The following is a 14573-nucleotide window of genomic DNA, read 5'->3' as shown; positions in this document are numbered from 1 at the left end:
ATCAGATGAATTAAATATCTCTTCAGTCCACATGGTGTCTGCAGCTTTTAGATCAACAACAACAACAACAAAAAAATCATAATTTGTGTTTGGTTTTGTGTGTGTGTTCTCATAACCTTAATAGCATATGTTGTTTGACTACGAAGCAAGGCCAAAAAAAATCTTCCTCCCTTCATTTGTCTGTTCTTGCCAAAAACATAAAGCTGTGCTCGCCTCCCACACATGCAGCATCTTTGCTCACAATACACAAAAAAGGATTAAATTAAGGAAATGAAACAGCATTGTTTATCAGGTTTAGTGCATAGTTTCTGTAATTTACTTTCGAGCGAGCTTAGTTACAGCTGATAAATCATTCAGGTGATTTGTAGTCTCGGATTCAGTTGTACAAGAAACACTGCCCTTGTTAAAGGGTAATTTAAAAAAAATGTAATGCTAATGACAAAAACAGCCGATTTTAATTTTTTTAATGTAACCCCACCAGCCTGTAACTGTAGAGTCCATGGATTTACAGTGGCAAGAAAAAGTATGTGAACCTTCATGGTTTTCCGCATACATTTGTCATACAATGTGATCTGATCTTCGTCTAAATCAAGGGTATTGACAAATATAATGTGCCTAAATAATAACACAAAAAAATAAAAATTCTTATCTTTTGTGTCGTCATTGAGAACAAGCATAAAAACCACATAGCGCTAGTGGAAAAAGTATCTGAACCCTTGAGTTAATGACCTCAAAAAAGCCAATTGGAGTCATGTGTTAGCATACCTGGAGTCTTGTTAAAATGAGTTAGGAGGTGTGCACTAGAGCTACTTTGACTGATAAAAACCAACTCAACCTTTTTGAGTTTGCTCCGCACAAGAAGAATACGCTTATTTGAGCCATGCCTTGCCAAAGAGAGCTTTCAGAAGATCTACGATCGATCAAGAATTGTTGATTTACATGAAGCTGGAAAGGGTTACAAAGTGATTTAAAAAAAAAAAAAAGAAGGAGAAATTCACCTGTTTACAGTTAGTCAAATGATGACTCCAACCAGGGGTAGAGCATCAGGATGGATCAGACAGGTCCGGAAAGAAGAAGCGGTCACACTGGGAACTCTGGAGTGGAACATATAGCTCGACAGAGACAGAAATGGAAGGTGTTAATTAATGATCAGAGCTGCCACTGCTGGGCCCTTGAGCAACCCTAAACTGCTCATTTGTATAAATGAGATAAATATAAGTGGCTCTGTTCATCTGCCAAATGCTCTAAATATAAATGTCTTCCATTGTTGAAGATCGTCCATCTCTGGGTTTGACGTGCTGTCCTTTCTGACATGCTTTTCTGCTCACCATGCTTGTAAAGAGTTATTATTTGAGTTACTCGATACTCCTTCTCTCACCATCTTGTTTTCTTTACTTCATTCTGAACTTTAACTGAAGCTCTTCATCCGTGTCTGTATGATTATATGCATTGTTTGTAACAGTTTCTGACAGTGTGTGTATAATTATCCAGACAAACAAATCACCAAAAGGAGAAAGATAAATCTTTGTGTCTTGCACATATCGACATGTTGCCCACACCACAGTTGTGTTTTAATTGGCCTGGAAATGAAATATCTCGCAATCACCAGCAGCATGTGGGCATGTTGATTTGTCATCTAATTAGCAGCAAGCTTCTTTCTGCGAGTGGATGTGCTACATGACGTGCGAGCGTGATCTAACAGCTAAACCAGGGAATTCAAGAACGATTGTGTCAGGATCTTGTGTGTCAAAGAGGATGGTGTAAAGAATAAATGGCCGTAGGCATCGTTGGAGAAATAGTGGCGTTGGTGGGCAGCAACTTGGTGTGAAACAATAAGTGAACCCGGAGGGATTGATCGGGCTGAAATATTTTAGGAGTGAAAGTTGCTAATCACACACGCGCCATCTTCATTTTTGTGTTATTCAGCCCCAGCAGTGTCAGTGACTTGTGTGTTTGTTTGTATTCCTCAGGAGCATGGCATCGAGGCAGTCTTCTCTCCACACCCCTGCCCAGCATGGACCCTCGACTGGGAGAGTCTGCCTGCTGCTGTCAACCCCACTGAAGGTAGAGAGTGAAATGTGTGTGTGTGTATGTGTGTGTGTGTCAGAGCCACCTAGATGAGACTCAGAGCTCATTAAAATGTAATGGAGCACCTGAACTTCACAGGTGTTTGCATAAAACATCACTAGGCATTCCTCTGTGATTTCCATCACCTACAGACTGTTTGCTTTCTTCAAACCTTTTGAATGTCTAACAAATTCTGGCAGAATGCATGTTTTCAGCTACAAGCTAGTACAAGACACTTCTTAACACCATTGAAAGCCTTCAGGATCTACTCCCATTAGACAACTGTTTACTTGTGTAGTACAATCAATAACAATCAGCTCTAGCAGGAAGAAACCAAGAGAGTGCTGGATTACCGAGCGGTACTAACTGACCAACCCTAACCTCTAGCTCAGGTTATATGCAAATAATAACCAAAATTGATTTATATGAATTCATATGACATTATGAAGGTATAAAAAGCTTTTGTGTTAAGATGTTTGATTACTGATCAGAAGGTTATGAGTTCAACACCAGGTTCAACTATTTTTCTTAGGTTTTCTTGATGGTAGCTCTGGGTTGAGATTTGTTATAGCATTATATTAATATTAATAGACTATATGACCAACTAAATTTGGACATCTGACCATCACATCTCTATGTGATTTTTCCCCGAACTCTTGCTGCAAAGTTGGAAGCACACAGTTATGCGGAATGTCTTTGTATGGTGTAGAGTCTCAAAACATTGTTCCTGAGCACAAAGCGAGCTCCATGAAGGCATAGTTTGTCTTGGAGTAGAAGCACTGTGGTGGTCCAGACCTCAAACCTACTGGTATTCTATACCTTTGGGATGAACAGGAATGCCAACTGCTTCATACTTCTGGCCTTTAGCATATAGTAATATTAATATATGTTATAATACACAGATCAGGTATAACATTATAACCACCTACCTAATATTGTGTTGGTCCCCCTTGATTCATCGGACCAGGCCACCTTCTTCCATTGCTCCATGGTACAGTTCTGATGCTCACCTGCCCTGACTGGTTTGCTGCTATGCAGCGTCATACACAAGAAACTGTGATGCACTGTGTATTAGGTCACCTTTCTATTAGAACCAGTAATAACTTCTTCAGTAGCTCGTCTGTTGGATCGGATCACACGGGCCAGCCTTCGCTCCCCATGTGCATCAATGAGACTTGGCCACCCGTGACCCTGTCGCCAGTTCACCACTGTTCCTTCCTTATTTTTGATAAATACTGACCACTGCAGGCCGGGAACACCCCACAAGAGCTGCAGTTTTGGAGATGCTCTGATCCAGTCGTCTAGCCATCACAATTTGTCCCTTGTCAAACTCGCTCAAATCCTTACACTTGTCCATTTTTCCTGCTTCTAACACATCAACACTGAGGACAAAATGTTCACTTTCTGCCTAATATATCCCACCCACTAACAGGAGCCATGATGAGGAGATCATCAGTCTTATTCACTTCACCTCTCAGTGCCCATAATGATCTGTGTATATGGTTAATAATCATTTTTACCACCTGTCTATACCTGGGGATTAGTTTCGTTTTTGGATTTTAGATGTCTTTCTATTTAGTTGATAAGGGCAGTAGATATTGATCATTTCATCTGATTAATTGTCCATCAGCATATCCCACACAGAAAGAGCTAACACTACACAATGCACCAAATCAACAATCCCTTTTCCCACAACTTTTTACATAATTAGAGCTCTGAGTATCGTCTGACACGTGATGCTGAGCCGCTACATACTGAGCCAAAACTCGGTGAGCTTCTGAAACACCACAGGCTTAAAGGCAGTGAGATTTAAACCATTCTTTGTCTTATGTTGATGTGCATAATGTCAGCTGCAGAACTAGACTTCAATGAAAAACAGAGTCATAATAAATAAGTCTAGAGTCATGGCCAGTGATGTAGACCAATATATATATATATATATATATATATATATATATATATATATATATATATATATATATATATATATATATATAAATGAAACAAAAAAGAGCTGAAATTTTGGTTCCGTTTTTTTTTTGAGTGTAGATTCGAGGCCTGGGAATAATGTATGAACTGTTCCATGTTTCATTTATGAAACTGTCGTGCAGCGCTGAAGTGGGTGGGTATGATGAATCAGTTAGATTTGGCCATTTAGATACTGGAGCCTACACACCAGTCCCTAAAGTGTGTGTGTGTGTCATGGGCACATAATGCATCATGTGCATATGACGCACACACACACAAACACACACGTGCACACACACACACACACACACAGGCACACACAATCATCTACTTGAAGATTGATTGAAGATGGGTAAAGAAAGAAAACTGAAATGAATCTATTATTATTATGAATAGAATTATGTAACACCAAAAACTAATAATAATAAATACTACTAAAAACGAATAATAATGATTATTATGATTAATATTATTGCTGGTTGTTGTTTGGCCTTGTTATTGTCGCTCTTTATCCATGTTGTTTGTTGGTGGTTATTTTTCCATTGTTTTTGTTGTTGTTACTGTTGTTATTGATGTTTTCTTCTTGTTGTTGTTGATGTTGTCGCTATGGCCCGTGTTGTTATGGTGGTGTTTTTTTTTTGTTGTTGTTCTTTTGCTGTCGTTTTCTTAACTGGTGGTTGTTGTGATTATTGTGTCGACATTGCCGTTGTTGTCTTTCTTTATCTATCTTGTGGTGTTTGATTATATTTTCATTGTTGAATGTTTTGTCATCGTTGTTGCCATTGTTAATGGTTATTGTTTTCATTGTTGATTATTGTTGTTTGTCCTTTTTTGTGGCTGAGCTTGTTGTCATAGTTGGCAGTTGTTATTGTTGTAGTTTGTCATTGTATGTCCTCGTTGCTGTTGGTTGCCGACCTCAGTGTTTTGTTATTCTCATGACGATGATACAAAAGCTTTGAAAATATAATGTTTAAATATAAATTATTGTGTTCAAAGAGACACATCTGTGTTTGAGTTTGACCGTTAACACTGAAAGCTCTTGATGATCTATGATTACACATGTGATTTGAATAAATGGTGATGTTCATTACAATGCTGGGAGTGAAAGTGCAGTATACCCAGCCAGGGTTCCAGTAGATGTGTAGATGTTGTTGCATTGTTTCTGCAGACGAAATGAGAGAGAGAGAGAGAGAGAGAGAGAGAGCGAACACTGGAGCCTGGGGCTCTGGGTCCTTCCACATCAGTCAGGCAGCAGCTGTTCTGCTTCGGCAGAGAAACATGCACAGAAACGTACAGACACACACACACACACACACACCACTGGCAAATAGGAGGCACACTGCTGAGTGATAAACCTGCTCCAGTGGCAGCATGAGAAAATAAGCAGCTACTCCATGCACCAAATTGAGGTGCATAATAAGAAATAATAAAATAATGAATTGTGCTGATAAACTCTGTGTTCCTGTCTTTGTTTTAGTGTAATCTGTGATGGCCGGTTTAAGTGTCTGTTAAATAGAATCACTAATTATAGAGCAGTAACATTCAGAAATGGCCTTGTGGGGGGGGCGGGGGGATGAGTAATTTAGCTCTTTATTCTTTGATTATTGTTGTTAGTCTACTTGTTTTTATGACTGTCATTAGTGTTCTTCAGCTTGCTCTTTATTATTCTGTAATCACCGGGTTACTGTATTCTGCCAGTTTTCCTCGCTCACTACACGAATTCAAGAAATGAAAACGCAATCAGGCCGGCTCGGGGAACCCGCAGAGATCTCCATTTAAGGCGCTTTCGCTCTGGATCGGCCCAGACAGCAGGTGCAGGCGGTTTGCGTCACCGACATTATCATTTCTAAAGCAGATCTGCTGTAGATACCATAGGAAAGAAGGAATCGGAGGCCAGCGGGCATGTTAATATTCCGAATATTCCGAGCGATTACTATATACACAATGCCAAAAGGAAACTGTATTGATAGAGCGGTGTGTCTGATGTCTGTCTCATGCTTCCTGTACGGAGACTTCTAGAATCCGCCCGGTTACCTGCCAATTCCAATCAGAGCCGTTCTACATTTGAAAGCAGTTCGGATTATTGAATAGTTCTGCAAATAAGACGCTCACACAGTGTATTTTCCTTCTTATCGTTCGCTTGTGCCTTTCACTGGGTCAAATGAAGGAAATCTTCTTGTAAGCAGCCAGAGCTGGGAAGCTACAGATGATGATAACAATACAGCACAATAGAACTGTTCTCACACAGATAAAGCAGTAGCGCTTTATCCTTTTTTTTTTGTTCTGGGGGGAAAAGAACTATACATATCCACCACACTTTTGTTGAGAGTCTTAATGTCTGCGGTTGAGGCAGGTAAAGAAATCAGCCAGCGCACTCTTCATTCTGGTAGTCCTTTTTATTTTTCTTACTTATTTTCTTTTATTAATTAAGGCACTGACTGCTGAGAGTATTTTTAATGCACCAAGCTTATCCAGAAAGGGCCGGCGTTTTCATTTCATCCAAGCAGAAGCCATATCTGAGATAAACTGATTAAACACTTGGAGTCAGGTGTGGCTCCTGCTTGATAGGAATGAGAACCTGCGCTCACACCGGCTATTTTAAAGCTTGGACTCCCATGCTTTAAAATAATCTTCTCAAGCAGCTCTCTAGTTCAGCGGTCAAGGCACTGATCAGCCATTTGAAGAGCTTTCTGTCTGCCCTAAGCCACAGTGCACTGCAAAAACAAGGGAGTATCTATGCTCACTATATTCCCTTACTGGAAACGATCTCCTATATTCTAAAGGTTCCCAGCTTAAAAAAATTAGCGGAAGAACCAAACTCGTATTCAAATGTAAGTAGCTTGTCATCGTTGTTTTGGTTGCTTATGTTAGCAATGTTTAACTTTATTTGACGCCCTATATGTGGTGTGTTTGAGGGGGGAAAAACACTATGATCCTGCTTTAGCTAACACATTGTATAAAATTTAAATACATGATATGTTTGGCTTTTTCCAGTTAGTCTTATAAGGAAAGTAGAATGTCTCCAGAGTCACCAGTGTCAACCATTGTGTTGTGAGAAACAGATCTTACTCAACTCATGTAGACTGATTCACTGATTCATCTAGGGAGCTGTGGAGCTGATTGTGACTCACCCCTACACTTTTAAACATGTTCTCTGACGTGATTCGGTCCATTAATGGGGATGGATTTTAGTGTGCAGACTGATCACAGTGTGAAAATTCCCACTGCTGCAGTCAGTATTGAACACTTGACAAACTGTTATTATATAATGCACACCATGTAACACCACTTTACCAGCAGTGGGGTCAGGAAGCACAGGGTTTGGGGCATCTACCATTTGCATATTAAAAGAGTCTGGATTAAGTAGGCACTTGTATCTGGTTTACAGTAATGCAAAGTGATGTGTTATCTGTTATTTATTTAGTTAGTTCATTTATTTTTCATCATTATATTGTACAGCGTGTCGCATTGTAACGGCTCATGACCGAAGATTTTACTGTGGCATGATGATTAACAAAATTATCAGATTTTATATAAAGAGGCAATCGCTTTTGTTCTTACTTAGACCATCCTATGAGAGTCAACAGCATAATCATCCGGCATGCAGTCTAGCAGCTCATTATTTTGAGTAATTTTAGACATAGCTTTATTCAACTGTGTGTAATAGAGCAGGTGTGTCTCCCATCACCACAGAATACCTAATATCATCAAGCAGGTTTGCAGATTTCACCTCATTTCCGAGCCTAACTACATGCCAAAATACAATTTGCATGGTAGAGAAGGTCCCATATTTCTCACATTTCTGATTTTTAATACTGCCCACTCATTGATGTCGCTTTCCCTTTGTGCATTTTTTGTTCAGTAGAAGTTGTTTAATTGGATTAAAATGGGCAAAGTGAAATAGATCAATGAGGGGACATTTATTGTCTGTGCGTATACTTTGCCTTTGATTAAATTTAATTCCATACGTCGGATGTGGTAGCTTAGTGGTTAAGGTGGTGTACCACTGATTGGAAGGTTGTGAGTTTGAATCCCAGGTCCATCAAGCTAGCTGCCACTGCTGGCCCCCTGAGCAAGGCCCTTGACCCTTAATGGCTCAGTATATAAAATGAGCTAAAATGTAAGTCACTCTGGATAAGGGTGTCTGCCTAATGCCAGAAATGTAAATTATTACCTTTAAAACAAGATCATAGCATCTGGAGTCATGTCAACTTGACGTCTTTTTAGTTAGATCGAAAGGTTTTACTACTCATCCGACTAGCTTCTTCAGTCTGAGGGAAGTTAGCAGGATTCCACAAATTTGTATCCTCCAGGTTCATGGATAGCCTTGTTAAGGAAACAAGGAGAAGGTGTGAGTTGGTGGATGTGTTAGGAGTAAGATATGTAACATCCCCAGAGAACTAGAGTAGGGAGAGAATGTATTGAAGTATTAGGTGTAACAATCAGAGAACATGAGACTGGATGGTGGGGCTCCATAGGTGTGGCTTTCCTGGTGGACCTGTGAAGAGGTCTTGATCTTTTTAAGCATGGATGTCAGAGCAGTACACGTTTACGATCTAACTAGAAAGAAGTCCAGTTGAAATGATTAAACTTTCATATAAGCACACATGGATGTCTGAGAATCTATCTACTATCTGTCCTGTAGTTTGCTTCTCCCCCAGGCATGGGGCAGTGTAATTCCTGCCCCAAACTGTCTGAATTTATGCTTGTTGGAGGTTCATTTTTAGATCCCTATTTGCAATAATAACTACAGAATTGAAATGGTTTGAATTTCAGCAAAAGTTATATCTGTATGATGATATATTTTACCATGACCCTGACCATGATTCTGAAGCTCTAGGCTACAGACTTATTACAATTACCTAGCCACAAAAAGCAGCTATATACTTAAACCTGATAACATGGCCAGTGACGTGTAGATACTCTGCCAACACAACAGTGTATAGCCTTGTCTTTTTTCTACCGCTCTATTATGTTTAAGTGTATTTAAGTCTCATTTTTCAGTCATGGCAACACCCGCTTCATTCAGAGAAGTGTAGCAGATATGTGCTATTCGTTTCATCTTTTCTTTTCCCACGCAGATCTATGTCCAGCTTCCACAGACGTCCATCTGCCGATTTCTTGTTGTATAGCAGATCCACGAGTCTTCCTGACAGGAAACACTGCTTTACAGCAAAATCAGACATTAAGCATTGAGTACTTTCACAGATATTTCAGCACAAGCTGCGGCTAGTCAGCAAATCCAGTCCACCTACACAGAGGAAAACATGTTGTGTTTGTGTTTTAGTATCCGCTAGGTTCCTGAAAGGTTGAACTAGTGGGAGTGACTGTTCTAAACACGGCACCTGGGGACTCAATTTTATACCATTATCATTTTAGATCGCTGATGCTAGAACCATTAACGATGCTGTCTTGCTTTTTGTGTGGAAACACACTCGCAGACACCACTCACGCTTTTTCACACCTGTCCTGAATCTCAGCATGTGCTGAACTTTTTTTAAATAAAATATCTTTACTTACATTTGATTTTTGTTTGTTTTCCTGCCTCGTTTAGTCTTTTTTTGTTTTACCTGATTGTGTTCTCCTGTTCTGTGTGTCAGCCTTGATTCGCTTGTGTGTTTATACCTGGTCGTTTTTTTGGTCATCGTGTTTTCTATTTTCTATGCTCATGTTAATTCTGCTTCCTTGTATGATTTTTTCCCCCCATTTATAAATTATCCATATTTAATATTTTAGTATGTTAGTATATTATCTTTGCTCTGACTCCCTCTTCAGCCTTCAAGCATAGTTTTTGGATCGCTCTCGACTTTCCACACATGCACCCTGCCTCTGTTCCTGACACTTGAAGGATGCTTTAAATAAGTTCAACTTACTTTTATCTCATTTTATACAACTGAGCAGTTGCTGAAGGCCCCAGTAGAGGCACCTTGGATTTCATCTCACAACCTTCTGATCAGTAGTCCAACATCTTATCCACTACGGCACCAGTATTAAATGTTTTAGGGTTTGTTTGTTGTCAGGTGATGTTATGTCTACAAAATGTAGGCTGTAGGTTTAAAATAACAGCAGCAGTGTATTAACTGAGCCGTCGACGTCTCTATGGTTACTAACCAAGAGACACAAAGCGGAATTCTGACTTTATATCAGATGGAGAGAGAGACAGGAATGAAGAAAGTTTTCACGCTTGCTATGTGAAAACCAGCAATAAAGCAGGAAACACATCTTCTGGCATTTAAAACATCCACTTTAATAAAACCGTCATGACCGATTGAATCCGACTGCGATTCCGGATACCATCGTTAATCGACTCAAGGCTGAACTTCATTGAGCTTTTAGTTTTCTTCATCTCCAGCTTTTTTTTTTTATTTTTCCACACATGGTCATGATGACTCTCGGTGTGTTGTGGAAAAATAACAAGCTTTACTAATGAGGCATTTGGAAAACTTCACCTTGACGATCGTCAGGACCACAAACTCTTTCGATACAGATGCCTTGAGTTTTCATACCGAATCTGTCACTGTTTATGTGAATGAAATGAGTTTGCAGATGTTTGACACCCAGCAAATGGAGCATTACATTTCTTTCTGGATTTTTTTTTTTTTTTTTACTGCTCCAGCAGCCACCCACATTGAGTTAAATTCAGGAGTGGTTTCAGGCCAGCAGGTGGGAGGGTTTGAACTCCTGTTCCCATCGTTATCCCTTTCTTTCCTCCTTATTCACTGGAAATGATCTGAAATGGGGTTCAGTTCACAGCTTATTATTTGGATGCATGCATGGCTTTTTAAATGGTGGCATTTACATTTCTAAAGCATTGAAGTTTTCAATGGATATTTGATTACGTGGGATATTTGGATATTATGGTGTGTTTTTAGTGGTAAATGATGTTGATATGGCCTTTAGAAGCATTTCTATGTGACGAGTCGACTGGCAAAATGAATTGAACTGTCTGAACACTGCTCAAAATTTATATTTATTTGTGAAAAGACATAAAAAAACAAATCAGTCCACATTTAGCTCCTCTATGTATGCACAGATCATTCAAGTCTATTAAAACGTGCAGTTTTGTAGCTAAATTCCCCTTGTGTTACATGATAAAGGAAAGGCATGTATTAAACATATTTGAGAAAGAGCGTGTCAAGTGATACATTTTCAACTGGTGCTTTCTGTATCCGTTAAAACATTGTTTACTTGCTGCTTAATGCACTTAATAAGGTTATACATCATTATATTATGCTCAATGTCATGGCCATATAAGGTAAACAGAAAGCCATTAATTCCATAAGAATGACACCATGGATTTTTACATAGATCCTGCGTTCCATCTAGAGCAAAATATCCAGGATAGAATAACTGATTAAATAAAATGGACAAATCTGTAACGTTAAGGTTTGTGATGAAAGGACTCTTGTCTTCCTGTGATTGTCGATGTGGCAATAATAATAATAATATGTATGGAGAGAGAGAGAGAGAGAGAGAGAAATAATTTTTAAACAGCAATTTGCTTTATTTATTTATTTTTTATTTTTTTAAGTAGAATTGTCCTTGAAACTACATACACCAATCAGCCGTAACATTTAAACCACCTACCTAATATTCGGCCTCCCTTGTGCCACCAAAATGACTCTGACCCAGATTGCATTGAGATCTTGGGAATTTGGGGGTCAAAACCTTGAACTTTTGTCATGTTGCTCAAACCGTTCCTGAAGTGTTGTTGCAGTGTGTCAGGGCATATTATCCCGCTGAAAGAGGCCGATGCCTTTAGGGAATGCATTTGCCATGAAGTGGCGTACTTGGTCTGCAACACTGTTTAAGTATGTGGTATGTGTCAAAGTAACATCCACATGAATGCCATTATACTGCTTTTGCTGGTTTGACTTCTTAAGGTAGTGCATCCTGGTGTTAACGATTAAAGTGTCTCACATGAACCTGGCCATCAACAAGATGTAAAAGAAAACATTATTCATCAGACCAGGCCTCCGTCTTCCATTGGTCCATGGGCCAGTTCTGATGCTAGTGTGCCCATTGTAGGCCTTTTCGACATTGGACAAGGGACAAGCTTGCTGTGTGGGCTACACAGCAAGCTTGTCATTTGCAGCATTGACTTTTACTGTAGCTCTTCTGTGGGCTACTTTTTGCTCCACTTTGGGTGCTTGGTTGACCAGTCGCTCTTCCAGTTGTAGGCATTATTGGCATTTGGCAGAAGCGACTATCCAGAGTGACTTACAGTTTATCTCATTTTATACAATTGATGTTTAAGGGCCTTGCTCAGGTGCCCAGAAGTGGCAGGCTTGGACCTGGAATTCAAACTCGCAACCTTCCAATCAGTAGTCCAACACCTTAACCCCTGAGCTACGACATCCCCACAACCACTGCATACCAGGAACACCCCACAAGTCCAAGTGTTTCTTAGATGCTTCAGTCCAGTCGTCACAATTTGGTGCTCGTCAAATTTGTTTAGACCCTTTATATCGTTGTGCTATAGTAACTAGGTAATCTATATTATTTTGTCAGTGGTTTTAACATTATGACTGATCGGTTTATGCATTTTTGCATCTGCACTTTTCTCCCTTTGGAGCTCTTGAGATAAAAAAAAAGAGAGATTTTCTCAAAATCTCTCTCGCTGTGCTGCACAGCTGCCTTGGGCCTCAGGGTCACCTGGGAAATGTGGTGCACTGCTGTGCATGTGAGTGGGGGGGTGTGTGTGAAAGTGTTTGAGCGAAGCAGGCCAAATCTGCTGCACACGTCTGTCTCCTTTCCTTTAACGTCTGTCTGTCTGAGGTGGTTTGTCTTGACTTTTAGAGGTTATGAAATGCCAAAGGGCAGAAGAGGAGATTAAGGGAGCTGGTGATGAATTCTTGAGGAGGACGACCAGTGGCACAGGGACTCGGGACCTGATTATTGTACCGCCAGGCAAGCGTGGCTCGATTTGAGATAACATTTTGTGATGTCCAAGGTGGCAGATGAGGATGTCTGCTCCTCTCACAGAGAGACGGCAGGTGAACGTTGAAGCTAGGAAGGGAAACGTTTCTGTGGAACTGTTTTCATTTTCCCACATGGGGGAAACACTGCTATGCTGTGAAGCTTTCTCTGTACGTCTGCGGACATCGGTTGTTTGGTTTAAATAATTATGATTATTGTTTAATGATGAACTTTTCAATTTTAGACCTGCTAATCTTTTATTTTACCGCATGGAAGCTATGTAAAAGCTATGTACCGAAGGAAGACTGGAGAACACTATTATGAGTTGGCACACAAAAAGTCCTTTCTTTGTCTTATTAAAATGGCCACTTGATACCGTATGGCCATGGTCTTCCCCCAATGGTACATTAATACGAGCCAACTTTTTTCAGCCAAGTGACTGGTCAGAACTTACTCCTCTACCTGCTGAAGGTGGTTCATCCTTTGACATTTAGAGGTTATTTAAAGGCAGAAGATGAGGTTGGGGAGTTTCAGGAGAGCAGAAGATGGTAGTGAATGCTTAACTAGGAAAAAAAGCTGAGAGACCCAGGACCTCTAGGATCTCCAGAGACTTATTACAGCTCAGCCAGGTTCATCTGTTCAGCTTCCTGAGAGCAGAATTATAGGTAGATGTGTCCAAAGCAGTGCAAAGCCTGGTGGTGAAGGCACAATTTCTTCAACACCACCATCACTTTTTCTGTGTGTTCAAAAAAATGTTATGGGTTATATAGGGCACAAGATTTTAATCTTATGTAGTAAAGAAATCTAACAGACAGATGCTTAGACAGAATTTGTGTCCTGGTTTGAAACATGTGCTATTAACTTGCTCTCAAATGACCTTTTTTTAGGTCAGCTATGGTCATTCGTCATATTTATAATACCTTCTAATATTATATGCATTACAGATCAGCAGAACTGAGTCCTATGTCTCGGAAATCGGTTCACATTTATTCAATTCATTTTATTTGTATAGCGTTTTAGTAGCAGCTTTATAGAAGTTTAGAAACCTAGAATAAAAATGCCTATGTAATAAATGCCTAAAATGAGCAAGCCTGAGGTGACAGTGGTGAGAAAAAACTCCCTGAGATGATATGAGGAAGAAACGTAAAAGGAGTCAGGTTCAGAAGGGAACTTATCTTCATTTCAGGTGAATTTATGCACTTCTATTGTTCTTGTTTGGGGGGGTTAAATTCCTCAAATAATGTTTATGCTTAACAGAAGCTCAGTATATTTTTATGTTTTATTCCACGACATCAGTAATACCTCACTCCTGAGGTCCAGACTGTTGTTTGTGGATGTTGTTGTAGTGGTTAAATGGGACTACAGAGGTTGACGGGGACATTAAACATCATCACTACATCATCTGCTACTACAGTCTGAATGTGTTGATACATATAACACACTCTTGCAAACTATCCATCTATTCAGTTTCATCCACACAGTCAATCTTTATCAGGGAACACCACGGGTTTTACATAAAGACTGAAAGAGTTGTCAGAGGCTTAATGGAGGTAAAGTTGAAGTCATGCGACTGTGCATAGTTCAGTTCATTTATAACCTTTCTAACGTTATATCTTTGT

At 39.7% G+C, this 14573-nt stretch overlaps 1 protein-coding gene across 1 annotated transcript in view; it reads left to right on the top strand.

Annotated features, from left to right (window-relative positions):
• Positions 1 to 14573, top strand: part of gstcd (glutathione S-transferase, C-terminal domain containing) — a 133468-nt gene that overhangs the window by 25888 nt on the left and 93007 nt on the right. Inside the window, exon 5 of the mRNA XM_058385913.1 lies at positions 1971 to 2064. Within this exon, the coding sequence (XP_058241896.1) occupies positions 1971 to 2064 (94 nt within the window). The remainder of the gene's footprint in view (positions 1 to 1970; positions 2065 to 14573) is intronic.

This window comes from Hemibagrus wyckioides, linkage group LG03, assembly GCF_019097595.1.
Source record: "Hemibagrus wyckioides isolate EC202008001 linkage group LG03, SWU_Hwy_1.0, whole genome shotgun sequence".
Lineage (NCBI taxonomy): Eukaryota > Metazoa > Chordata > Actinopteri > Siluriformes > Bagridae > Hemibagrus > Hemibagrus wyckioides.
This window is presented reverse-complemented; position numbering and strand designations above follow the sequence as displayed.